Source organism: Heptranchias perlo, chromosome 5, assembly GCF_035084215.1.
Source record: "Heptranchias perlo isolate sHepPer1 chromosome 5, sHepPer1.hap1, whole genome shotgun sequence".
Lineage (NCBI taxonomy): Eukaryota > Metazoa > Chordata > Chondrichthyes > Hexanchiformes > Hexanchidae > Heptranchias > Heptranchias perlo.
Genome location: NC_090329.1, coordinates 98,765,907 through 98,792,499, shown reverse-complemented (window position 1 = coordinate 98,792,499; position 26,593 = coordinate 98,765,907). Strand labels below are relative to the sequence as shown.

At 42.2% G+C, this 26,593-nt stretch overlaps 1 protein-coding gene across 1 annotated transcript; it reads left to right on the top strand.

The window, feature by feature from the left end:
* The first annotated feature begins 275 nt into the window (after positions 1 to 275).
* On the top strand, positions 276 to 25,147 carry LOC137322185 (uncharacterized protein C6orf163 homolog). Its single transcript, XM_067985298.1, is given in 6 exon segments — positions 276 to 354; positions 7,079 to 7,300; positions 10,452 to 10,546; positions 15,835 to 15,942; positions 20,347 to 20,549; positions 24,700 to 25,147. Coding segments are annotated over 6 exon segments (1,155 nt in total).
* Positions 25,148 to 26,593: the final 1,446 nt, after the last annotated feature.

The following is a 26,593-nucleotide window of genomic DNA, read 5'->3' as shown; positions in this document are numbered from 1 at the left end:
CGGGTGTATGACGGGCGATGTGTATAACAGGCAAGGTATATATTGGGTGGGCGTATAACGGGTGGGGTGTATAACGGGTGTGTGCAAAACGGACGGGTGCATAATGGCCAGTGTGTATAACGGGTGGGGTGTGTAACAGGCAGGTGCATAATGGCCAGGGTGTAGAACGGGCGGGCGTATAATGGGCGAGTGTATAACAGGTGGCCGATCTGCCAGTGCCCATTTTGCACCTCTGCTGAAATTGAATTTCACCCCTGCTGTTATCTGGTGCCTACATGAGTCTTCACAAGAAGCAGGGAGATGCTTCTTCCTCACGTGCTGAGCAGAACGTAGCTACCTCACATGGCCAGAAAGGTTAAGAAAGTCATGCCAACTGTTAGAAAGCATCACTTTGCTGGAATACTTATACCTGAGAATAGAATAACTGAGATGCACCAAGCTACAGGAGTAGATGAAGATCTGAAATTGCTGAGAGCGACAATAAGCAAAGGCTGGCCTGAAAGAAGGAAAGTGCCAATTCAGGATGTTAAATTATTTGAATATTAGCGATGAACTTAGGATACAGGATGGATTGATAGTCAAAGGAAATCGAGCAGTTATACCCCTGGGTATCAGAGAAGCGATGATGTGCTGAGTTCACTCAATCAACTTCTGAATCCAAGGTTGTATTCAGAAAGCAATAGAAGTGATTTACTGGCCTCCGAATAGTGATCACAATATGATCGAGTTCAACGTTGTGTTTGAAAGGGACAAACCTGTAACAGCTACTAAGATTCTAAATTTAGGTAAGGCCGACTTCAACAGGATGAGACAGAGACTGTTCACAGTAAAGTGAGCAAATCTGTTAATGGGTAAAACGACAGAAGATCAGTGGGAGGTGTTCAAAAAAGAATTTAACGTGGTACAGAACTAAATTATACCCCTAAAGGTCAAGAGCTTCATTTGCCAAAAAAAACAGCCATGGACGACAAAAGAGATAAGGGACAACATAAAACTAAAAGAAAAAGCATTCAAAAATGCAAATAATAGCACAGATCCTGGCAACTGGAAGAGATACAAAGGACAGCAAAGGGCAGCAAAACAGATAGTAAGAGCTGCACAAAGGGAGTATGAAAAGAAACTTGCATGGGGTATCAAAATCAACACAAAAACTTTTTACAATTATATTAGGAAAAAGAGGGTGGTCAAGAGCAATGTGGGTCCCTTAAAAACTGATAATGGTGATATTGTAAATGAAAGTAAGGAAATGGCAGACGTGTGCATCAGTATTTACTGTAGAGGAAGGAGATAGCATACTGGATGCCCCAAGGAAACTAATTTTCAATCAGGGATGGGGACTCACCATAATTAACATAAGCAAATTAACAGTAATGAAGAAAATAATGGCACTAAAGAGTGACAAATCCCCAGGACCAGATGGTTTCCATCCCAGGGTTTTAAAGGAAATAGGTGAGAACATTGTAGAAGCCCTAACTATAATCTCCCAAAGTTCTCTCCATTCAGGAATTGTTCCTTTAGATTGGAAAATTGCACGTCACTCCGCTATTTAAGGAAGGTGAGAGAGGGAAACCAGGGAATTATAGACCAGTTAGCCTAACATTTATTGTCGGGAAATTACTAGAGTCTATAAGGATACTGAACACCTTGAAAATTTTCAGCTGATCGGAGAGAGCCAGCATGGATTTGTAAAGGGTGGGTCATGCCTGACAGACCTGCTTGAATTTTTTGAAGAGGTGACTAAAGTAGTGGTGAGGGGAATGTCTATGGATGTTGTTTATATGGACTTCCAGAAGGCATTCGATAAAGTCCCTCATAAGAGTCTCTTAGCTAAAGTTGAAGCTCATGGAATTGAGGGCAAATTATTGACCTGGTTAGGAAATTGGTTGAGCAGCAGGAGACAGAGAGTAGGGATAATGGGCAGGTACTCAAATTGGCAGGATATGACTAGTGGTGTCCCACAGGGATCTGTGTTGGGGCCTTGACTATTCACTGTATTTATTAACGACTTAGATGACGGGATAGAGAGCCACATATCCAAGTTTGTTGATGACACAAAGATAGGCAGCATTGTAAGCAGTGTAGATGGAAGCATAAAATTACAGAGAGATATTAATAGATTAATTGAATGGACAAAACTGTGGCAAATGGATTTCAATGTGGGCAAGTGTGAGGTCATCCACTTTGGACCTAAAAAGGATAGATCAGAGTACTTTCTAAATGATGAAAAACTCAAAACAGTGGAGGTCCAAAGAGATTTGGGGATCCATGTACATAGATCATTAAAATATCATGGACAGGTACAGAAAATAATTAAAAATGCTAATGGAATGCTGGTCTTTATATCGAGAGGACTAGAATACAAGGGGGTAGAAGTTATGCTACAGCTATACAAAGCCTTGGTTAGACGACACCTGGAGTGCTGTGTTCAGTTCTGGGCATTGCACCTTAGGAAGGATATATTGGTTTTGGAGGGAGTGCAGTGTAGATTTACTAGAATGATACCTGGACTTCAAGGATTAAATTACGAGGCGAGATTACACAAACTAGAGTTGTATTCCCTGGAATTTAGAAGATTAAAGGGTGATTTGATCAAAGTTTTCAAGATATTAAGGGGAGATAAAGATAAAGTATTTCTGCGCTGGTTGGGGAGTCTAGGACCAGGGAACATAGCCTAAAAATTAGAGCCAGGACTTTCAGGAATGAAGTTAGGAAACACTTCTACACGCAAAGGGTGGTAGAAGTTTGGAACGCTCTTCCACAAATGGCAGTTGATGCTAGCTCAATTGCTAATTTTAAATCTGAGATTGATAGATTTTTGTTAACCAAAGGTATTAAGGGATTTGGGGCTATGGCGGGTATATGGAGTTAGGTCACAGATCAGCCATGATCTCATTGAATGGCGGAACAGCCTTGAGGGGCTAAATAGCCTACTCCTGTCCCTATGTTCCTCCCTCCCCTCTCTCCTGCTCCCACACCCTGCCTCTCTTCCTCTCCTTTCTTCCTCCCCGTCCCTCCCTCCCTCCTTCTCTCTCCCTCCTCTCCAGGTCCCTCATCCCCTCCTCCCACTCCAAACCTCCATTCCCCAGCTCCCACTCCCTCCCTCTGTTCCTCCTTCACTCCCATTCCTTCCCACTGTCTTTCACTTTCTCTCCCCCTGTTCCTCCCTCCCCCTCCCTCTCTCCCTCCCCTCCCCTTCATCCCTCCTCTTTCTCCCTCCCTCGCTCCCCTTCCTCCCTCCCCTTTGCACCCTCTCCCTTCCCCTTGCCCTCCCCTCTTTCCCTCCCTTCCCCTCTTTCCCTCCCCTTCCTTTCCCTCCCTCTCTCTCCCTCTTCCTCCATCCTCCCTCCTTCCCCTTCTCTCACTCCCTCCCTCCTCTCTCTTCCTCTCTATCTCCATTCCCCTCTCCCTCTCTCCCTCCATCTCTCCTCCCTCCTCCCCTTCTCACTCATAGGAACATAGGAACAGGAGTAGGCCATTCAGCCCCTCGTGCCTGCTCCGCCATTTGATAAGATCATGGCTGATCTGTGATCTAACTCCATATACCTGCCTTTGGCCCATATCCCTTAATACCTTTAGTTGCCAAAAAGCTATCTATCTCAGATTTAAATTTAGCAATTGAGCTGGTATCAATTGCCGTTTGCGGAAGAGAGTTCCAAACTTCTACCATCCTTTGCGTGTAGAAATGTTTTCTAATCTCGCTCCTGAAAGGTCTGGCTCTAATTTTTAGACTGTGCCCCCAACCAGCGGAAATAGTTTCTCTCTATCCACCCTATCTGTTCCCCTTAATATCTTATAAACTTCGATCAGATCATCCCTTAACCTTCTAAATTCTAGAGAATACAACCCCAATTTGTGTAATCTCTCCTCGTAACTTAACCCTTGAAGTCCGGGTATCATTCTAGTAAACCTACGTTGCACTCCCTCCAAGGCCAATATGTCCTTCCGAAGGTGCGGGGCCCAGAATTGCTCCAGGTGCGGTCTAACCAGAGTTTTGTATAGCTGCAGCATAACTTCTGCCCCCTTGTACTCTAGTCCTCTAGATTTAAAGGCCAGCATTCCATTAGCCTTATTGATTATTTTCTGCACCTGTTCATGACACTTCAATGATCCATGTACCTGAACCCCTAAGTCCCTTTAGACATCCATTGTTCTTAACTTTTTACCATTTAGAAAGTACCCCGTTCTATCCTTTTTTGATCCAAAGTGGATGACCTCACATTTGTCTACATTGAATTCCATTTGCCACAGTTTTGCCCATTCACCTAATCTATCAATATCGCTTTGTAATTTTATGTTTTCATCTACACTGCTTACAATGTCACCAATCTTTGTGTCATCGGCAAACTTTCTTCATCTAAGTCGTTAATAAATATTGTGGATAATTGAGGCCCCAAGACAGATCCCTGCGGGACTCCACTAGTCACATTCTGCCACTGTGAATACCTACCCATTATCCCTACTCATAGAGTCATAGAGTTATAGAGTTATACAGCACGGATAGAGGCCCTTCGGCCCATCGTGTCCGCGCCGGCCATCAGCCCTGTCTACTCTAATCCCATATTCCAGCATTTGGTCCGTAGCCTTGTATGCTATGGCATTTCAAGTGCTCATCCAAATGCTTCTTGAATGTTGTGAGGGTTCCTGCCTCCACAACCCTTTCAGGCAGTGAGTTCCAGACTCCAACCACCCTCTGGGTGAAAAAGTTCTTTCTCAAATCCCCTCTAAACCTCCCGCCTTTTACCTTGAATCTATGTCCCCTTGTTATAGAACCCTCAACGAAGGGAAAAAGCTCCTTAGTATCCATCCTATCTGTGCCCCTCATAATTTTGTACACCTCAATCATGTCCCCCCTCAGCCTCCTCTGCTCCAAGGAAAACAAACCCAATCTTCCCAGTCTCTCTTCATAGCTGAAGCGCTCCAGCCCTGGTAACATCCTGGTGAATCTCCTCTGCACCGTCTCCAAAGCGATCACATCCTTCCTGTAGTGTGGCGACCAGAACTGCACACAGTACTCCAGCTGTGGCCTTGACGATTCGGATTCTTTCCCCTCAGTCTGGTTCAGTAAAAACTGAGTCGAATACATTTTAAAGTTCATCACAACTTTAATAGCAGGGTTCTTAGTCTGCAGCATTGATTTGGACTCCTGATAGAGTCCCTCTATGCTGGCAGAGCAAGAACAAGAAACATACAGAAATCCACACGTTTTTATACAGATGAATAGGGTTGGAACATACTTAACGAGGGTCAACACCAATCATAAGCCGGGCATAGGTTGCCATGCGAGGTTACATTATTTCCGGCCAATCATAAATCGTCCATGTGCTGATCATGCTGCTGTTAGACATCAAAGGGTATACTTCCTCACCTTCCAACTTGGAATGTTCTTCCCTGTCCCTTATCTCCCAACCTGGAATGTCTTTCAACTTTGGCTAAGCTCGTTACCTATATTGATCTGCCATAAACATGGAGACATTCAGACCAGTCCTTGAATCACATCAAAGACTCTACATTGATAAGACCATGCAAACCTGCTGACTACGCAAACATATGGCCCAGCAGGAGGCCAGGCCACCTGTACCAATCTCAGTTACTAACTAATTAACCCTTTCTAACCATTTTGCATTCTGCTTCTTTGCCACGTAGGCATCTTAATATTTTACCGAAAACTGACCACGTAGGGATTCTCAGCCTAACCAGTGTTTTATACAGCTCCATCATAACCTCCTTGCTCTTATATTCTATGCCTCGACTAATAAAGGCAAGTATCCCATATGCCTTCTTTACCACCTTCTTTACTCTCTGTAGCCTTTCGCTCAGCCAACTTCCTGACCAAGTCCGTACTTTTCCCTCGATTCCATGGGCTTCTATCTTAGCTAACAGTCTCTTATGTGGGACCTTATCAAATGCCTTCTGGAAGTCCATATAAATAACATCCATTGACATTCCCCTGTCCACTACTTTTAGTCACCTCTTCAAAAAATTCAATCAGGTTTGTCAGGCACGACCTACCTTTCACAAATCCATGCTGGCTCTCTCTGATTAACTGAAAATTCTCGAGGTGTTCAGTCACCCCATCCTTAATTATAGACTCCAGCATTTTCCCCACAACAGATGTTAGGCTAACTGGTCTATAATTCCCTGGTTTCCCTCTCTCTCCTTTCTTAAAAAGCAGAGTGACATGTGCAATTTTCCAATCTAGAGGGACAGTTCCTGAATCTAGAGAACTTTGAAAGATTATAGTTAGGGCATCCGCAATGTGCTCACCTACTTCCTTTAAAACCCTGGGATGGAAACCATCTGGTCCTGGGGATTTGTCACTCTTTAGTGCTATTATTTTCTTCATTACTGTTGCTTTACTTATGTTAATTTTATCGAGTCCCTGTCCCTGATTCAATATTAGTTTTCTTGGGATTTTCTTGGCATGCTATCCTCTTTTTCTACTGTAAATACTGACGCAAAGTAATTGTTGAACATGTCCGCCATTTCACCATTGTCAATGACAATATGCCCACTTTCAGTTTTTAAGGGGCCAACACTGCTCCTGACCACCCTCTTTTTCCTAATGTAACTATAAAAGTTCTTCGTATTGGTTTTGCTATCCCTTGCAAGTTTCTTTTCATACTCTCTTTTTGTAGCCCTTACTATCTGTGACCCTTTGTTGATCTTTGTATCTTTCCCATTCACCAGGATCTGGGCCATTTTTTGCCTTTTTGTATGCCCTTTCCTCTCCCTCCCACCCTCCTCTCCCTATCTCCCATCCCCTCTCCCTCCCTCTCTCCCTCCCTCCTCTCTATCTCCCATCCCTTCTCCCTGCTTCTCTCCTTCCCTCCCTCCCACCCCACCCCCCCTCCCTCCCCCTCTCTATCTCCCTCTCTCCCTCATTGCCTTCACTTGTTCATGTCCAGCTCACGATGACACCGTCACTGTGACAAATGATGGACTTTAACCCTGGACTCGTTTCCTTGGTAACCATGACCCAACTGAATGTCTCCTGTTCACATGCATTGCACATTAGCTTAAAGTACGTCGAGCTGAGATAGGCTTTTGTTTTGCATCCTGCACAAAATCCGATCTGTAGATTTGGGCAAGACTGCGTTAGTTCGAAGGAAGTTCATTTTTTCCACCCACCTTTATTTATTTATTTTTAAAACCTAAGCTCTGATGGACACTTGGTGCATCAATATCAAATCCAGAAAGTCGCTGCTGCCCACACCAGATGGAGGAACGCCAGGAGTGCCCACATGGTATCAGGAGCCGGTCCATGCTTTGATTCAACAAGACACTCACAAGTGTATTATCGGTGAGAGCCTGTATAATCTAACCCCACATGCTTAGGTTCAGCCAGGGTGTGAGCTACAATTCTCCAGGGGTCCTCTGCAGACCCGTGTGATGGCTATTTGGGCATGGGGGGAGGAGGGGGTCATGATCCTGCAGAGTTGAAGCCAAGGTTTATGATGCGAACTGGCGTCAAGTGCCTCAATTGTGTCACATCGCTGCACTCACTCCGGGGGGGGGGGGGGGGTCGCGGGGGTGGGAGGTTTGCAATTCCCGATACCTCTTGTGATCCCACGATTTCGCAATGAAGTCTCGCAAATCCTAGGATTCCCAAGCAAGTATCGGGATTGCGCTTGTACAATGGAAGGACATTGCACGGCTGGATAATCAAAAAGGTAAACGCAGCTTGTCTGAGCAGATTTCCCATTTTTTCCCGAAGAGGGTGAACACCATTCATTCCTTGAAAAGTGATGGATTCATCATCAGAAGCTGGGCAACTTTATTTGCATCACATTGGCATCTTCGTCCAGACTCAGAAGAGCATATCTCCGTGAATTGGAAAGAAACATGCCAGTCAAATAGTAATGGTATAAAGCAAAGGATATAAACTATACCCAACTGAAAGGATTGTTACATTTCATGACTGTACTTCTGATGTTGCATTAATCAATTCTTAAATAAAGTAAATAAAAGACACAGAACATTATACTTACCAGTTTACCAAATGAATCAAACCTGAATTCATCCCATTTTAATTATCACTGTAGGACATCCTAGATACATTCCATGGATGTGAGTGATTTCACTGCCTGGTAACAGAGAGCTAGCTACCTATTACAGTGAGGTTACAAGGGAAATGATGGAATTATTTAACAGGCATTGCATTTCATACTGAATGTCATAAGCGCCAATGAGTGATGTTGGCTGCATTGAAAATGGCACATTGCTATAATTTGTTAGATTTATGTTGCGTTTTAAGAACATAAGAAGAATCAGGAGTGGCAAAAAGTATCACCAAAACTCATTCCTCCAGTATATTAACTCTCTCACCATGGCATATATTTTGAATTAAAAACAGAAAATGCTGGAAATACTCAGCAAGTCAGGCAGCATCTGTGGAGAAAGAAACAGTGTTAATGTTTCAGGTCAATGACCCTTAACCAATGTATTTTGAATAATGTTTTTGCCTCTGTTGCCTTTTTTAATAGATTATTATAAACATTTATCACAGTTTGAGGTTTGAAGTTTCTTTAGGTATCTGTTCTAAATTTACTATCAATAAGTTCCATAATTTGGCCTTACTTTCTTGACAAACTTTGAAGAAATGTTGGGCCAGAAATCGGGCAGAGCAGCGAGGTAACCCTCACCGCAGCTCCTGCGAATTTAATTAATGAAAATACTTACTGCGGGCTCTGTGGCATCAAATTGCTTGAATTTGAACTTTAAACAAAATGTGCGCTATCAACCAAGCCTCTGAGCAGCGTGAGTTGCCGCACGGCTGGAAAAGTCTGTGAGAATGGAAGACACACCCACAAAATCTGTCAGGAAGAGAAGTCACACCCACAGATTCAGGCTTCATTGCTCAGGCAGGCAAACAGACTTCATTCATTTAAAGTTAGTATTCTGTCTGTCATTGTAAATAAAAAAAATATTTTTTTATAAAATGCCAAAGAAATAATTGAATTAAATTAAAGAGACAGAAGGGAAAAGTAAAAAATAAAAATTTTTGGAATTTTTTAATTTCAACTTTTTTAATGGCCAAAAACTATTAAAATAAAGAGTAATATGAGACTCCACATTTTAAAATTTAACTTTTAGTTGTTTGGCAGACATTAAGACTAACTGCGCTGTTAAAACTTAGTTTCGACCTGGTATTTTTAAGTGTACCTGTTTGGTGGAGTAACTAGTTACTTTCCAGCTGGGTAGATAAGCAAGTTGGCGCTTTTTCAATGATTTCTCTGATTGCAGCATACGATGGCCCTTTAATTCGAAGCTGTCATATCGCCGGCGAACCACTAGGAGCAAGCTCACGATTTTCCCATTTTACTGCGCATATGCAAACACGGGAACTTGCTCCTTCAATTCACCACTAAAAACTGAGAGCACTGTTGAGCTCCTCTGTTATTTCAGGAGCGATTTCTGGCCCAATCTAGATTTACTTTATGTATACCATTTAATAGTTTATATGATTTGACAAGGTCCTCTTTTAACTTCTTTCTAAAATCGTAGATATGTTTAATTTTTGCACATGGCTCATCCTTTCTACAAAAGGGCCCATCTTGTAGGCCTATTCTGTCCCTTTCTTATGCAAGTGAACCTCTTTCATGATGCGGTAAGAAAAACTGAATTGCTCAAGTGTGTTTCACCAGTAGACCTTGTCTGATTTAACAGGCCTTGTCTATGGCGCCCTCAGAGAGGATGGAAATGAAAATTGTATGGAGTGCAAAACGGGCTGCTGATTCACTACCTCCCATTTTGTACGACCATCCGAGACAAATTTATACCACTCTATGTTTTAATCACCCTCTGTGTGGAAAAAATTCTTTGACTATTCCCCTTTGTTCTTCTACTGATAACCTTCAGAGTCCTCCTGTTATCGGTTCACCAACCAGTGAAAACAATCTTTCACTATTTACCCTCTCAAAACCTTTCATAATTTAAAAAATCTCTATTAGTCCCCTCTTCAACTTCCTCTGTTTAAGTGAAAAAAAACTTCATTTATCTGAATCTTTCTTCATAACAATGAGTAAAGGAATGACAGAGCGTCCGAAAAATAACATTAAATGTAAAATAGAACATTGGAATGTTTAAATTAATTTTTAAAATAAATTTGTGAACTCCAATATATCTGGCCCTTTTTGAGATTGTAACCAGAGCTTGGGCCTCAGCTATTTACAATCTATATTAATGACTTCGATGAGGGGACTGAGTGTAATGTATCCAAGTTTGCTGACGATACAAAGCTAGGTGGGAAAGTAAGCTGTGAGGAGGACACAACGTGAGGATGCAATGTGACCGGTGTATATACAGCAACAATGTGTACAGTATATGCTTTGCTTTGTATTCTATCCCGCTAATGAAACCAAGTACCTTATTGCCCTTTTTACTGCAGACAATCATAGGGCTAATTATTTCCTAGATTCATAAATTAAAATATTGTTTTTCTGCAACTACAGAACTGGGATCACAGATTCATCAGCGATACATGGAGGAGTCTAATAGTGTACAGAAACAGACTGTGGAGGATTCAAGAGCAGCTATTTTACTTTGGGTATAAAAGTTACTTCCTTTCTAATCACCAATTTTCTCCCCACCTCCTTTCTTGAAAGCAGTAGCACTGGTCACTCTCCGATACTTTGTCCAAATGCCCATTATTTATTGTGAGCTTGGGTTTTGGGCTCAACAGTGATGCCCTTCTTGCTGGAATAGCTCGGCAACGCAGTGAGTATTGCCTAGATGGGCATCACAGTTGAGCCCAATTCCATCCTCACCCAACACCCACACTTCCAGTAGGAATCACCAGATATCAATTCTGGAGCAGGTAGCTTAGCACAGATTTAGGAGGAGCACTTACAATTTGAGATAAATGCCTTGTTTCGGAGTTAGGGCAGACTTTTTGTGACCAGTGTCATTGCCCATGTGTGCAGTCCACATTCACAATTAAATTATCAGGGTGAGCTTGCAGGCAGATGGTGACCCACTTGTCTGCAGTTGAATCAGTGGATTAAAATTTTCTGCACTCCTGGGGGTCACAGTGACTGATGGGATGGTTCTCCAGAGTGAGGTAAATTTAAATCTGTTGACTTCACCCAGATAACTCTCTGAAGGTTGCTAATCTTCCCATTATTGCTTTGCTCACTCTCAAAGCCATTGGAGTCAATCTACAAATGTAAGCAATGAATGTCAGCACCTACTTGCACAGCTTGTATGTGATCGCATTAAGGTTGTAGTAAAGGTTAATGGAAAAGTTATTGGAACTGACTGTGTATGCACAATGTATCTTATCCCTCCCTGCTGTTTCATGCCAGTCGGTATCCATTGACAGTATCCTGGCTGATTTTCTCCTTCCTAACCTCGGTGCACTGAGGTCAATTATAGTATTCCTGGCTCAACTCAGATGTGCTAGCTCAGCACCAACTTCAATTGAATCTGGGACCTTCCTGGTTTTTATGACTCAAGTAATCACTCACTGAGTCATTAGGGGAGCCAATAGTTACTTTTTACTTCAGAAAGTAGTGTTAAGAGTTCCTCTGATGACTTAGTGAATAAATGCTTCATGTGCCAGTGAGCCATACAGTCCAAGGAAGTTCCAAATCCGACCACTGGTCAATGCCAAGTTAACTGTTCTCAGTGGGAGCACTGGGGTGGGAACATTATAATTTAATCTACTTCCCCAGAGTTAGAGAGCAGAGAAATCAACCAGAGTTCCCTCTTTCGATTGCTGTATGATGACTCCTGCTGGAAAATATGCAGTCTTAAGGTAAACAAGTTTTGGCTCAGCTGTTCACACACACACACACACACACAAATGCACACACACACACAAAGATGAATAGCTTGTCTACACTCATTATACAGGCTCACACATGAAGAATGAATACTTTGATAAAAAGTCCAAGAGAGCTGTTGGTGACGATGGAACCATGCCCCAACAATAGTCACCTCCTTCAGAAGAGGAAGAGAAAAGGGGGAGAAAGAATTTGAATATAACTGAAAGAATATTCTTTAACAATAGATGTATGTGATATGTCTTTCTCAATTACATGCATACACAGTAAGCACCTTGAATCAGTATAAATCTTAAAATATTATGTAAAAAGCCTCCCCTAGTGTAATTGAGACAAACAGACCAGAAAGATCCCAGGTTTGATCTCTGTTCTGCGCTGCTTTGGCTCACCTCAAACAGGTGGCAGTAATTGGCTACAATTGAACTCAGTGTCCATGGTTTGAGAGGGTTCCTACTCCTGATTGGCATCCAGAAACCCCTTCTGGAAGTGGACCTATATTGTCATTGGTGAGGGAGGATTAGGCTGAACATTGATATCCCCTTTTCTTTTCCTTGCCATGGGGCCAATCACAGCTTGGGTACAGTTAAAAAGATCGGCCATTTGGGGGAAGTACCAGAGGGGAACCGTAACCCCGTAAGATCATCAATGTGTAAATATGTTTATATATGTAGTATTGATTAAGGTGTGTACCACCGTGTTGTCGTTGCACATCTGAAGGATTCATAGAGAGCCTACTGAATACATGACTGATTGCCATATAAAGTCCTTTATTTCAAAGCTTTGGCATTTATATGTGAAGGAGGTATCCACACATTCCTTACTTCAATGTATTTTTACTTTGTGTAAATACAGTCTTACCACACACTTCAACTTTGATTTCCAGATAGAACAGTTGTCATTGGCAATGTTGCTCCATGGTATGGAGACAGAGTATAAACAATCTTTTGGCAAAATCCAATTTGTGGCCCTATAAATTGCTGTACACATAGTTTAAATTGTATGCTCTTTAACTAATCCAAAAAGATACATTGAATTATGATTGTGCCTAAAGTGTGCTTGATTATGATCATGGGGCTGCATGGGCTTCACATTTTATAGGGACTCTGCTGCTGTTCATGGCAGTCTCACAGATGTCAGGAGCCAAGGCTGAAGAAGGCACCTTAGGTCTCCTAGGATCCATCTTTGAAGACTTCTTGCTCCATCAAATAATCAGTGGATTGCCTTAAAATGAAGGCATTGTGAGTGCTGCCATAGAAGCAGGCACTCACATGCATGATGTTGTCACAGATGACCTGCATGTTGATGTAATAGAAGCCCTTGTGATTCATGAATGTATAAAAAGTTGGATAGCCAGGTGATGAAGGATAGACGACTAGAGCCTGGTCTTCAATTGCCTCCAAATCTTTATTCACAGAGAACACCCTTACACATCGTGCACCCCCTAGATAAGCTCCCTCCTATAAATTGAATCAAGAGAGTCCCCAATTGATACCTACCACCTGAATACAATTAATACTAATTAATATAAACCAGATGGATTAACAGAATGCTATGGAATTGTGTGGAGGAGCTCATAGAACAACAACTTGCATTTATATAGCACCTTTAATGTAGTAAAATGTACCAAGGTGCATCACAGGAGTGTTAGCAAACAAAATTTGACACCGACCCCCATAAGGAGATATTAGGACAGGTGACCAAAATGGTAGGTTTTAAGGAGCGTCTTACAAAAGAAGAGAGAGGTAGAGATGCGGAGAGATTAAGGGAGGGAATTCCATAACTCAGGGCCTAGGCAGCTGCAGGCACGGCCACCAACGGTGGAGTGATGAAAATTAGGGGAAGGGCAAGAGGCAAGAATTGGAGGAGCACAGAGATCTCAGAGGGTTGTAGGGCTGGAGGAAGTTACAGAGATAGGGAGGGGCGAGGCCATGGAGCAATTTGAAAACAAGGATGAGAATTTTAAAATCGAGGCGTTGCCGCACCAGGAGCCAGTGTAGGTCAGCGAGCACAGGGGTGATGGATGAACGGGACTTGGTATCCGTTAGGATATGGGCAGTAGAGTTTTGGATGAGCTTAAGTTTATGGAGGGTACAAGGTGGGAGGCCGGCCAGGAGAGCATTGGAATAGTCGAGTCTAGAGGTAACAAATGCATGGATGAGGGTTTCAACAGCAGATGAACTATGGCAGGGGCGGAGATGGGCAATGTTATGGAGGTGGAAGAAGGCAGTCTTGGTGATGGAGAGGATATGGGGTCATAAGCTCAGCTCAGGGTCAAATAGAATGCCAAGGTTGCGAACGGTTTGGCTCAGCTTCAGATAGTAACCAGGGAGAGGAATAGAGTCGGTAACCAGGGAACAGAGTTTGTGGCAGGGACCAAAGACAATGGCTTTGGTTTTCCCAATATTTAATTGGAGGAATTTCTGCTCTTCCAGTACTGGTTATCGGAAAAGCAGCGTGACAAATCAGAAGCAGTGGAGAAATCAAGAAAAGTGGTGGTGAGGTAGAGTAAGGTGTCGTCAGCATTCATGTTAGCTGATATTGTTAACGGTTCCTTCTGCTCAGGTACTGTTCCCCCTCCCCTTCAAATCTGCCATCGTCACCCCCCACTTCAAAAAAACCACCCTTGCAAGCTACTGCCCCATCTCCAACCTCCCTTTCCTCCCCAAAGTCCTCGAACGCGTTGTTGCCTCCCAACTCCATGCCCATCTTTCCCGCAACTCCATGTTCAAACTCCTCCAATCAGGTTTTCACCCCTGCTACAGCACTGAAACGGCCCTCATCAAAGTCACTAATGATATCCTTTGTGACTGTGACCATGGTAAACTATCCCTCCTCATCCTTATCAACCCGTCTGCAGCCTTTGACATGGTTGACCACACCATCCTCCTCCAATGCCTCTACTCCATCATCCAGCTGGGTGGGACTGCCCTCGCCTAATTCAATTCCTTTCTATCCAGTCGTAGCCAAAGAATCACCTGCAATGGCTTCTCTTCCCGCTCCCGCACCTTTACCACTGAAGTCCCCCAAGGATCTACCCTTGGCCCCTTCCTATTTCTCATCTACATGCTGACTAAAATTATGTCAGCCAAAACTCTTGGCCAACACTTCAAAAAATAAACTGATAGAAATTAGCACTGAAAGTAACACCCAACACAATGCTGAAGAACAATTCCACCTGCTGAAATTCTCCTGAAAATGCAGCAAGTTCCTCTTTAAATGCTGATTTCCGATCAGCCCAGGATGTGCCGGGCCCCATCACCTATTTTGTGCAGGCAAATTTAACACTCAGCGCATTCTGAATGAGAATCACAGGAAAGTGTGCATGCATTAACTTGCAACCATTAAATGGACTTAAATATTAAATTGCCATTTTCTGTTGAAAGCTCTTTAGGCCTACCTTATGCCCCAACCAGAAGTTTGAGTGTAGTGCAGAACGAGAAGAGATTTAGCAGGATTGATCTCCACCCAGTTTTTTAAGCTCCCAATGCCTGTTCTGCCATCTATAACGGCAACACAGGTCCTTCTATCCCTAAAGTACTGTAAAGTTGAGGAATTCTGTATGTATAAACCTATTAACAGAGCTCTTTTGGAAGAGTGATTCTCCTGGTGGATGCAACTGTTAGATTTTGCCTATAAATCATAATTTTGACCTACTTTCACTTTGTACTGTTACTGTTAAATAATGTGTACATTATATCTTTATTTTGCCATTTAGCTCTCCATATTGCTGCTCATTTACCCCTTCAGACACAAGGTAAGATAATCTGAGCCACAGATTATCCTGGCTGATATCAATGTTGCACCACAATAGGGTGACAAAAGGTGTTCTTTACGGCCAAACCATCTTTAACTCCCTGTCTAGGAATATGGCCAAGACCTAGTGAATCGTACCCACTGAGGAGAGATGAGTGTGAACAGTCATCTGCTGAGCCTAATGATGACTGCCAAAGTTCTCTACTCCTAAAGATTCAAAACCAATGAAAATGATTTGTCATAAGTAATGAATAGAGTAATTAACACCTATTACTCTTTTTGTGTAATACTTGTCCAGGCCAAGGCAGAGAAAGAGGAAGCAGTGAAAAAGGCTCTGCTTGAGGCTGAACAGGAAAAGCAAAAAGAGATAGAGAAACTAAAGAAGATACATATGAATGAAATTAAGGTAAGTGCATTCTTTAGCCATTTGCTACAACAATTGACTTGGAGATGAGAGTGTTAACAAGTGTGCCAAGGATGACCCATAGGAGATATTAGGAAGAGAAGAAGGCGGAGAAGCAAAAATAAAAACAGAAAATGCTGGAAATACTGAGCAAGTCAGGCAGCATCTGTGGAGAGAGAAACAGAGTTAACGTTTCAGGCCAATGACCTTTTGTCAGAACTGGAAGAAGTAAAGATTTAATAGTTTTTAAGCAAGTACAGATCCAGGGAAAGGAGGGGCGGGGAGGGGAGAGGAGGAAAGAACAAAAGGGAAGGTCTGTGATAGGGTGGAGGGGAAAGGGGGTGGTAACGGGACAAGTAAAGAAACAAAAGATGGGTCTCGAGGAGCTGTAAGTGGCAACATCAGAACCATTACCAGTACCTGCTATCTGAAAAAATTGGAGCAGTGGTTATGGTCTGAAGTTATTGAACTCCATGTTGAGCCTGGAAGGTTGTAAAGTGCCTAAACGAAAGATGAGGTGCTGTTCCTCGAGCTTCTGTTGAACTTCATTGGGACAGTGTAGGAGGCCGAGGACAGAGAGGTCAGGGTGGGAGTGGGACGGAGAATTAAAGTGGCAAGTGACCAGAAGCTCGGTCACGCTTGTGGACTGAATGGAGGTGTTCAGCAAAGCGATCAACCAATTTGTGTTTGGTCTCCCCAATGTAGAGGAGACCGCATCATAAGCAGCGAATACAGTATACGAAATTGAAAGAAGTACAAGTAAATCACTGTTCCACCTGGAAGGAGTGTTTGGGGCCCTGGATGGTGGAAGGGAGGAGGTGAAAGGACAGGTGTTGTATCTCCTGCTCTTGCACAGGAAGGTGCCATGGGAAGGAGAGTGGGTGTTGGGGGTGATGGAAGAGTGGACCAGGGTGTCACGGAGGGAACAATCCCTTCAGAATGCTGAAAGAAGAGGGGAGGAGAAGATGTATTTAGTGGTGGCATCACGCTGGAGGTGGCGGAAATGGCGGAGGTGTGGGGTGGAAGGTGAGGACAAGGGGAACCCTATCATGGTTCTGGGAGGGAGAGGAAGGGGTGAGGGCAAAAATGCGGGAAATGGAATGGAGACGGTTGAGGGCCCTGTCAACTACAGTGGAGGGGAATCCTCAGTTGAGGAAAAAGGAAGACATAGCAGAAACACTGGTGTGGAAGGTGGCATCGTCGGAACATATACGATGGAGTCGGAGAAGCAGAGGGGTTTTGGAGGGAATTTCAGAGTGCAGGGCCAAGGTGGCTAAAGGCCCGGCACCCAGTGGAGGGTGAAGGGAGATGGACATGTACAAAAGGTCGGACTCAGAGGAACAAACAGTTTGGGAGGGGGAACAATTGTGGTGCTGGAGAAGATCACCGAGATAGAGAGGGGTGAGGTCATGGAGAGATTTAAAAACAATGATGAGAACTTTAAATGTGAGGTATTAGGGGAATAAGAGCTAATGTAGGTCAGTGAAGGCAGGGGTGGTGAGCGAGCGGGATAGGAATTGGGCAGCAGAGTTTTAGATAAGCTGAAGTTTAATGTGCCATTGTTAGGGGTGAGGGTGGAAGGGCATGGAGAGAGAGGGATTTAATTAAGTGGTTGGTAGAATAGGAGTTTGGGGCTATTTTTGCCCTCCAGTCTGATCCTAGGGTACTGGGTGTTTTAGGCAGATGAATTGAGACCGAATAGGGCTTGATGTGGTCCAGCCAGATATGGCTTTGAATGGTTGCCAATTTTGTGCTAGGATGCTCAAGTTTAGACCTCTTGGACTGGAGGGAGTGAAGATGGGGGCCACACCAAGGGGAACAATATGGATGGAAGACATTGAAGGTTTTGCTGTGGATTAGGGCATTGGAAGTGGAGGTGAGGAAGTGGTTGAGTAAATCAAAATCAACAACTGCAGAGGTATCTGGCATATGGAGGACAAAAGGCTGGGCAATTGGGAGTTTGAAAGCATATTTGTAAGTGAAAAGGCTGTGAATGTGGGTAGGAGAGTTTATATGGACAAGAGGTTTAGGGAGGACATTAGGGCAGTGAATTCAGAGGAGAGAGGGCAAGGGGAGCCGAGAAGGAGATTGAAATCACCAAGAATGAGGAAATCTTCAGTGCAGAACATAAGCAAGGAAAGGAGGAAGGATATCTCTGGGAGAAACTCATGGTGGGGTTTGAGGGATAATAGACAACCATTTTAAAGGAAGGGTGACAGAGGTGAAATATGGTGATGTGCTTCAAGAAGAAGAAGGTTCCAAATGAGTAGAGAGAGAGGAAAAGATGCGATTTGGTGACAAGGGGCACACCGCCACCACAGAGATTTGGACAGGGCAGATGGTGGAAAATGTAAACAGGCAGGGAACTTCAGTAAGGGGCAAGGTATCATCATTTTTAAGCCAAGTTTCAGTCAAAGCCAGGATGTCAGTACGATAATCCACAATAAAGTCATGGCTGGCAAGGGCCATGTGTGCTACAAATGTGCCCTCTGTAGACTCAAGAACAGCAAAATATCATAAGATGAAATGTTATATAAGTTCTATGCAACTGTACTCAGCAGCAAGTCTGATCATTTTACTTAGATTACTGAGCTGCAATAAAACCCTTTGTATATTGTTATGGTTGGTATTACACAGTTTAACCCATAAGTGAAGTTAAACAGTGAGTATCAGCAGGCTATCCAATATGTAAAAGGTTGAATCACAATCAATTTTCACCCTGTGCTGACCTGACCTGCTCTATCATTATTTTGCACATTGGTGTGACATTTTTTTAAGAAAGGAGAGAGAGGGAAACCGGGGAATTATAAACCAGTTAGCCTAACATCTGTTGTGGGGAAATTGCTGGAGGATAGGGTGACTGAACACCTCGAGAATTTTCAGTTAATCAGGGAGAGCCAGCATGAAAGGTAGGTCGTGCCTGACAAACCTGATTGAATGTTTTGAAGAGGTGACTAAAGTAGTGGACAGGGGAATGTCAATGGATGTTATTTATATGGACTTCCAGAAGGCATTTGATAAGATCCCACATAAGAGACTGTTAGCTAAGATAGAAGCCCATGGAATCGAGGGAAAAATACGGATTTGGTTAGGAAATTGGCTGAGCAAAAGGCGACAGAGAGTAGGGATAATGAGTAAGTATTCACATTGGCAGGATGTGACTAGTGGAGTCCTGCAGGGATCTGTCTTGGGGCCTCAATTATTCACAATATTTATTAACGACTTAGATGAAGGCATAGAAAGTCTCATATCTAAGTTTGCCGATGACACAAAGATTAGTGGCATTGTAAGCAGTGTGGATGGAAACATAAAATTACGAAGCGATATTGATAGATTAGGTGAATGGCAAAATTGTGGCAAATGGAATTCAATGTAGATAAATGTGACGTCATCCACTTTGGATCAAAAATGGATAGAACAGGGTACTTTCTAAATGGTAAAAAGTTAAAAACTGTGGATGTCCAAAGAGACTTAGGGGTTCAGGTACATAGATCATTGAAGTGTCATGAACAGGTGCAGAAAATAATCAATAAGGCTAATGGAATGCTGGCCTTTATATCTAGAGGACTAGAGTACAAGGGGGCAGAAGTTATGCTGCAGCTATACAAAACCCTGGTTAGACCGCACCTGGAGTACTGCGAGCAGTTCTGGGTACCGCACCTTCGGAAGGACATATTGGCCTTGGAGGGAGTGCAGCGTAGGTTTACTAGAATGATACCCGGACTTCAAGGGTTAAGTAACGAGGAGAGATTACACAAATTGGGGTTGTATTCTCTGGAGTTTCAAAGGTTAAGGGGTGATCTGATCGAAGTTTATAAGATATTAAGGGGAACGGATAGGGTGGATAGAGAGAAATTATTTCCGCTGGTTAGGGATTCTAGGAGTAGGGGGCACAGTCTAAAAATTAGAGCCAGACCTTTCAGGAGTGAGATTAGAAAACATTTCTACACACAAAGGGTTGTAGAAGTTTGGAACTCTCTTCCGCAAACGGCAATTGATACTAGCTCAATTGCTAAATTTAAATGTGGGATAGATAGCTTTTTGGCAACCAAAGGTATTAAGGGATATGGGCCAAAGGCAGGTATATGGAGCTAGATCACAGATCAGCCATGATCTTATCAAATGGCAGAGCAGGCACGAGGGGCTGAATGGCCTACTCCTGTTCCTATGTTCCTATGCTCAATGCTGGAGACTGAATTAACAAAGCCCACCAGACCAACACATGTTGCAACTTTTGTGTACTTTTGTGGCCTCTGAGATCATTCATCTAATGATAGAAATCTTGCTGTAATTTATGCTGTAGAATAAGCATGCAAAATATCTTTTTCAGTGTAGTACTTGATTTCTGGGCTCTGTAAAACCCAATCTCTTGACAAAGTCGCTTGATTCATCATTCTATTTTATTAGGAAGAAATACGAAAAACAGAGATTAAGATGCAATGGCAACAAGAGGAGCAGGTGAGTAAGGAGCATGAACTTGGGAAACAACGCCTGGCTCATGAAATCCAGCAGACACTTTACAAATGTGGAACTGAAAAGGCCAAGGCTGTAGCTGCGGCAAGACAAGAAGAAAAGGAAATTGCGGCCCATACTCTCCAGCAAGTGGTAATGTAAGTTCTCACTGTCGCTGTATGTATGCAATGGTAGCTGCAGGTGCTGTTGTAGCAGATGGAATAGCTCTGCATCTCTCTCTCTTCTGACCAGACACTTGTTTCCCATCATTGTTGCCAAGTAGATGCAACATTACCTTCAGATATGGTTGATGTGGCATCTTGATGGGTGTGGTTAACTAAGCTATCAATCTTCCCGGCATGTCTTCTTTCATGCAGTGCCATGGAAAGCAGGACATACAGTGATCCAAGGAAGCATCTGACATATCACTGTTAGTCAGGCATTGACACATCTTTGTGGTGCCATAGTTGTCCCAGCTTCCTTTGAGAATAGGAGCCTCTGCATTCACCAATCATCTGCCAAAGTGAGGTATGTTCCCTTCTGTCTGCAGATGTGGCTATGGGGTACCAACGAGTAGCCCCTTCTTCTTCCAAACACCTCAAATTATTGATTTGCATTGGGAAACTCAATAGGCGATGCAAGGGAAAAAAAATAGAACAATTGTCACGAAGGCTCATGAGAACCTAAGGCCAACAGGACAAAAACAAACACAATCCAAAATAGTCCAGAAATGCCCGAAAAACACTTTCCTTTGTATTACTGTTCCTTTTAAATTACCTCTCATTCCCTTGAAGCATTGGACACCTGGTGGTTTACGGTGGATGTCCTGTGCACCCACACCTTGAGAAATTGCATGTAGGATGTCTCTGCCCTCATTTCTATACTTTAATGAAGCTCCCATTGGGGCTGATTTCTGCTGAATTTCGTTTTCATTATGTCCCAAAATGCACCCATAACAGTCACTTTCACACTTTCCTGACTTCTGAGTCTTAGCCTTCAATTTCCTTCCCCACTCCCAATTTTCCCCTCTTGTTCTGAAATTGGTGACTCATATTGGGGTAGAGAAAGATCATCAACCTAAAATGTTAAGTCTGTTTCTATCTCCACAGAAGCTGCCTGACCTGCTGAGTGTTTCTAGCATTTTCTGTTTTTATTACAGTTCTATAGACATTAGCAGGCCTCTGATATTTTGTCCAGGCAGCCATTCTACAAACATGAGACCAGGACATTTGACTGTGGGACTTTGCAGCCAAGCCTAATCCTGTCCTCACCTGGGGTTGGAATTTTCTGTGGGAGAGTAATTGGGATGTTACACCCAAAAGTACACCCATTTGTGCACCCATTTTACCGATGTCTATTTACACGCAAATCTTGTGCCAATCTCATTAATTAATGCTAGAACGTAAAAATGGGTGGAAATCGGTGTACTTGGGGCCTGAGGAAAGCGCAGAATTCATACCTTTGTTAAGTATAAAAAATAAAATTTCAAGCCATCTATCGTTCATGCACATTCGGCACAGTATGTTTAAGAACATACAATCGTAGAAGCATTTCAATTTTTATTGTGATTTATACTGTTGCCATGAAAATGCATTCAAAGAAACAGAAAATATAGTGCAGGTCTCAGTGAGGATATATATAAAAAACTGCAATAAAACACTAAATAAAATGACTTTGTTTCCCGCTGCCGTTAAATTCTGGGTGTAATTTTACACGCGTTTTGAAGCAGCAAAATTGCAGAAAATTCACCTGTGCGGCTCTTTAGCCTGGGGACAGAGCCATTATAATGAGCCAAGATGCATTCAAGTGCAGGGATCGATAGACAGGCATGAAAGAGCAACGAAGTTCAGGTGTAATTACACGCGCAACACACCTATGCCCGTGATTCCTCGATCTTTTATGCCAGGCATTTGCTTTACACCCCGATTACATGTGTCCCTGGGCGCAAATACACAGGAAATTCCCCCCCTTGATGTCTAAAGGATAAATTCACCAATCCCACCCTACCAGTGGGGAGCTGTGTTCAAAGGAAATGTGTTCAAATCAGAGCAAAGGCTGCAACACTCTGAGATTTTCAAGTTAACTCAGAACTTTGCAGCAAAAGCTGACTGTACATCACACATCTCTTGCACTAACAATTTTTCCTGCTGCTACTAGCTCTCCAGCTGCACTGTCATCCTGCTATACCTCTTTTCTGCAGCAGTGCAGGAATTCTGTCAGGTAGGTGTCTAAAGCAAGCGTATGCTGGCATTTATAGCAGCCAAAAAGTGAACATACTCCAAAATCTTAATACGTGTATACACCAAGTATGTATACCTGCTTGTACCCTTGACTACATTCACGTCCTTACATCCCAGGGGTCCTGGAACCTGGTATTCTGTCCTCACAAATGCTCGACTGAGATCAGCTAACTCAATGCAGACCAGGAATTTCTTCTGCATTTACCCACTGACCCATTAGTTTTTCCAGATTGCTTAATGTAAAATTCCTTGTCATTATTTGCCAATTTTTTACAAAGGCACTGCTCAATGGTCTGCCCCAAATTTTTGAATATCAGCGCACATCTCAACAAGTCTTATTAAATGGGAACACTAGAAAAAATATGTTAAAAAGACCATCTACACGAAAGGAGCTATTTGCTTTTTATTTATTGAAAATGCAGCATCATAGAGATGCACCATGTTGGATGTCCCAGTTGGAAAAGATCCACACGGAGGTTTTGATTCCTAGCTGGTATTCAGCGTTTATATTTTAGCACCAGGACTTGTATTGAGGAGCAGAAAGGATAAATAGTCAGATAAATTGGAACCAATCAGAGCTGTGAAATACACTATCCAAATGGAACTTTATTCCATCTGGATACTAACATGGTAGGAGGTCAATACAAACATTAAATATCTCCTCTCAGGTATAGGTCTCAAATCATCTTTAATAGTGCTTCAGAGGGAGTACTTTACTCTTGAAGGAAAACACAGTTAAAATTGTGAAAGCATTCTCTTCTACAGCTAATGTGGAAGGGTGGTTCTCGTCTAAAGAGGCAGATCTTTAGTGCCCACCCACCATGCAGGAGGCTGGGACATCATTCCACACTGCCCCTGAATTAACTGCTCCCTCAACCTCTTCTGAGCCAGGCCATATATCTACAGCCTCCCAACTCCATGGGACTCCTTTTCCATCCAGGGTCTACCAGCTGAGTAAATTTAGTAAACATCTTCTCGATGCTCAAATGCAGCTGATGCTCCTATTGAGGGAAGCCTGACATCATGTTCACTAATGAGTAGAGCTTATTTAAGAGAGAGAATTTGCTAAATAACTGTTTGACCTGTGATTTTCACAAGCTCTGGGCGGTGTATATTGCAAGAACAATGTACAAAACAATTGTGAACGGCTTTAAAACGTTGTGTCACTTCAGAAAAACGGTTCACAAGTTCTTGTGCAGTAAAAATAATAACACATTAGATTTAAACCTATATCTAAATTCCAGTAGTCATCATTTAATAGCCTACATTTCATGATGTGTTATTTCGGATATAACAAACGGGACATAATTGTCTAAGGATGACACTATCAAGGTACTGTAATTGATGTAAACATCCATCTTAAGTCATGTGTGCTTGTGCAAGAGTTCCTATAATAGACCATTACATTGATTTTATTATTTTATGAAATTTGGTGTATGGACCAGGCACTTTGGATGGGATAATATTTGATGGTTATAATCTAGATCTATTAGAAGTGAAAAGGAGCTTCATATTTGAATGAAGCAAGCTGCAGAAATAGTATTTTGTAAAAGCAATAAAGCCCACAGTTAAAATTTTGAAACCATATAATTGTGGTGCACATGTTGTGCTAATTAAGGTGAAGGATCTCAGTGATGTAGATGTTCTTGTACCAAGTTCAGCATGTCCAGAAGCAGACTAATGCTTAGCTTGCTGTAAACCGTATCAATAAACTCAGAATAACACTGTGATTTTGTTCCCCACTTCCAACACCATCTAGATGGCCCCAATGAGTAAGGTTGAACAGTTTGTGCTGAATTATGAGCAGTTATATGTGTGGATTCATGGGCCTTAAGACTGTAACTTGATTATGGATCACCCAAAATTATTTCATGTAGAATTCTTACAAACAGCAAAGAGAGGAAACTTTTACTTTATTTGGACTGGCTCGAACCCAAGACTCAGGACAGAAAGGATAGTATGTTAACTCAGTACTGTCCCCAGACCACAAATTCATAATTCTGTTCCACATGTGTTTTTTTTTATTTACAGCTTGGTACTAATGCTACATTTGCTTATTTTTAATCAGAAAGTTACAATTTGAGGAAGAAACACGAAGTCAATTTGTGCTACAAGAATCTTTGCAGACCCAAAAAGAGGAGTATGAAAACAAAATCATAGTTGAGGTTGCTAAAGCTCGCAGTGAAGAAAAGGCTCTAGCTGAGGGACCCATCATTGTCTTACAAAGTAGACATCAATCTGAAATAGACCAGTTAAAACGCTTGCTGTGCGATAAAGAGGTTAACCTCAAAGAGGTTTTCAATCAGGTGGAAACCATGACTGTCTTAGAATTGGAGTTGGAGACGGAGCTACGAAACACAAGAAAAGCTTTCCAGGACTACATTAATCTCACCTTCCCAAATTTAGCCCCTGGGCAAGCAGAATTCATCCTCCCATCTCGACCAATGTGCAGAGATTCATGTACCAGTTTGCATACGTGTAAACCCCATAAAGCTCAAAAACGTCCACAAAAGTAATAAAGAATACTTGGAAATGTTTCCAATTTGATTAAAATTGAAACATAATAATAATTACAATTTGTACAAGACTGATCAAGAATGAAATCATTGCTTCTCTAGTTACACTTTCATATCCACTGCCTCAGTACAGTAACAAAAGCATTATTATCAATCGTAACTATATAGTAGAATAGAGGCCGCAGCAGGCCACAGAATCCCTGGATTTAGTACTACATCGGAATCTCATCATCAATAATCTTTAAAAAGAAATTAAAATAATTACAATTATGAGTAAACTAATTTTCTATTTTTTGCTGAATTTTTATTTGAGCAATGACTGGTGATGACACCACAGATATTAGATTGATGGGGGAGTTTCTGATTCAGAAGAAAGATAAATAAATATGCACAGTTGAGATGGCATAAATATCGAACCAACCTGAATTCACGATTAAATTTACAGTTGTTAATTCAATTCCCATATACTTACAAAAAAAGTGAAAAGGGTGAAACTCATTATTATCATCAAGAGATGCAAAAAGTGTTCATTCTGGAACCCATATATTGAAATAAATCAAATTAATTTACTTAAAATCTTAAATTAACATTATAGATTAAAAAAGTGCAATTTATGACAAACTTTGTTGTCTTAATAATCTATAAGAGAAAAGATAGCCGTGGCCAGAAAGGGGAGAACATTCTCAAACCAGAGACATATCATAACCATTTCACAATGTTTGGTAATGCAGTAATATAAGGGGCAGATTTTCATCTTAACTGCCTGTGTGTTAGGCATTGCCTAGGTGCAGCACGGAAAACATGGCAGCAAGGATCGCACAATGGTAACAGAAGGCGCCTGATTTTCCATTTAAATTAATAGAAGGAAAATCTAGTGGGTTCTGTATGGGTTGTGCTATCCTTCCCATCAGATTTCCTTTCTGCGCTCCACCCAGGCAGTAAAGATGAAAATCTACCCCAGAGGTTGCATAAAGTGAAATAGCTTTACCCTGACCATGTCTGTACCCCATATAAAGCACAGCAGCGTAGTCTATATCTGTAACACTGCAAATTAACATTGAAACTTTAATGTTAATATAAGAGAGAACAAACAGTAAGTCGTATCAATAGATTGTTCTTATTATTAGACGCTGAGTATTTATTTATCTGTTTGTATCTTTTTAAAAATAATATTAGGTAAAAATCCAACATAAATCCTAAGTCTGCAACTACAAATATAACAAATTATTTCCTCCAAAATCAAAATCATGTAAAGCACTCATTAGTCTTTAAGGTTAGGATGCTAATGGGCACTCTTCATTTCCATGGCAGTTCTTGATCTCCTTCGCCAGGTCCTTCATGCCAGCTCCTTTCCTCCAAGACCAAATCCCTCATGTGAGCCCTTCTCTTCCATAGCCAGCTCCATCAGGTCAGCTCTTGTCCGTCTTGGCTAGATCCCTCATGGTA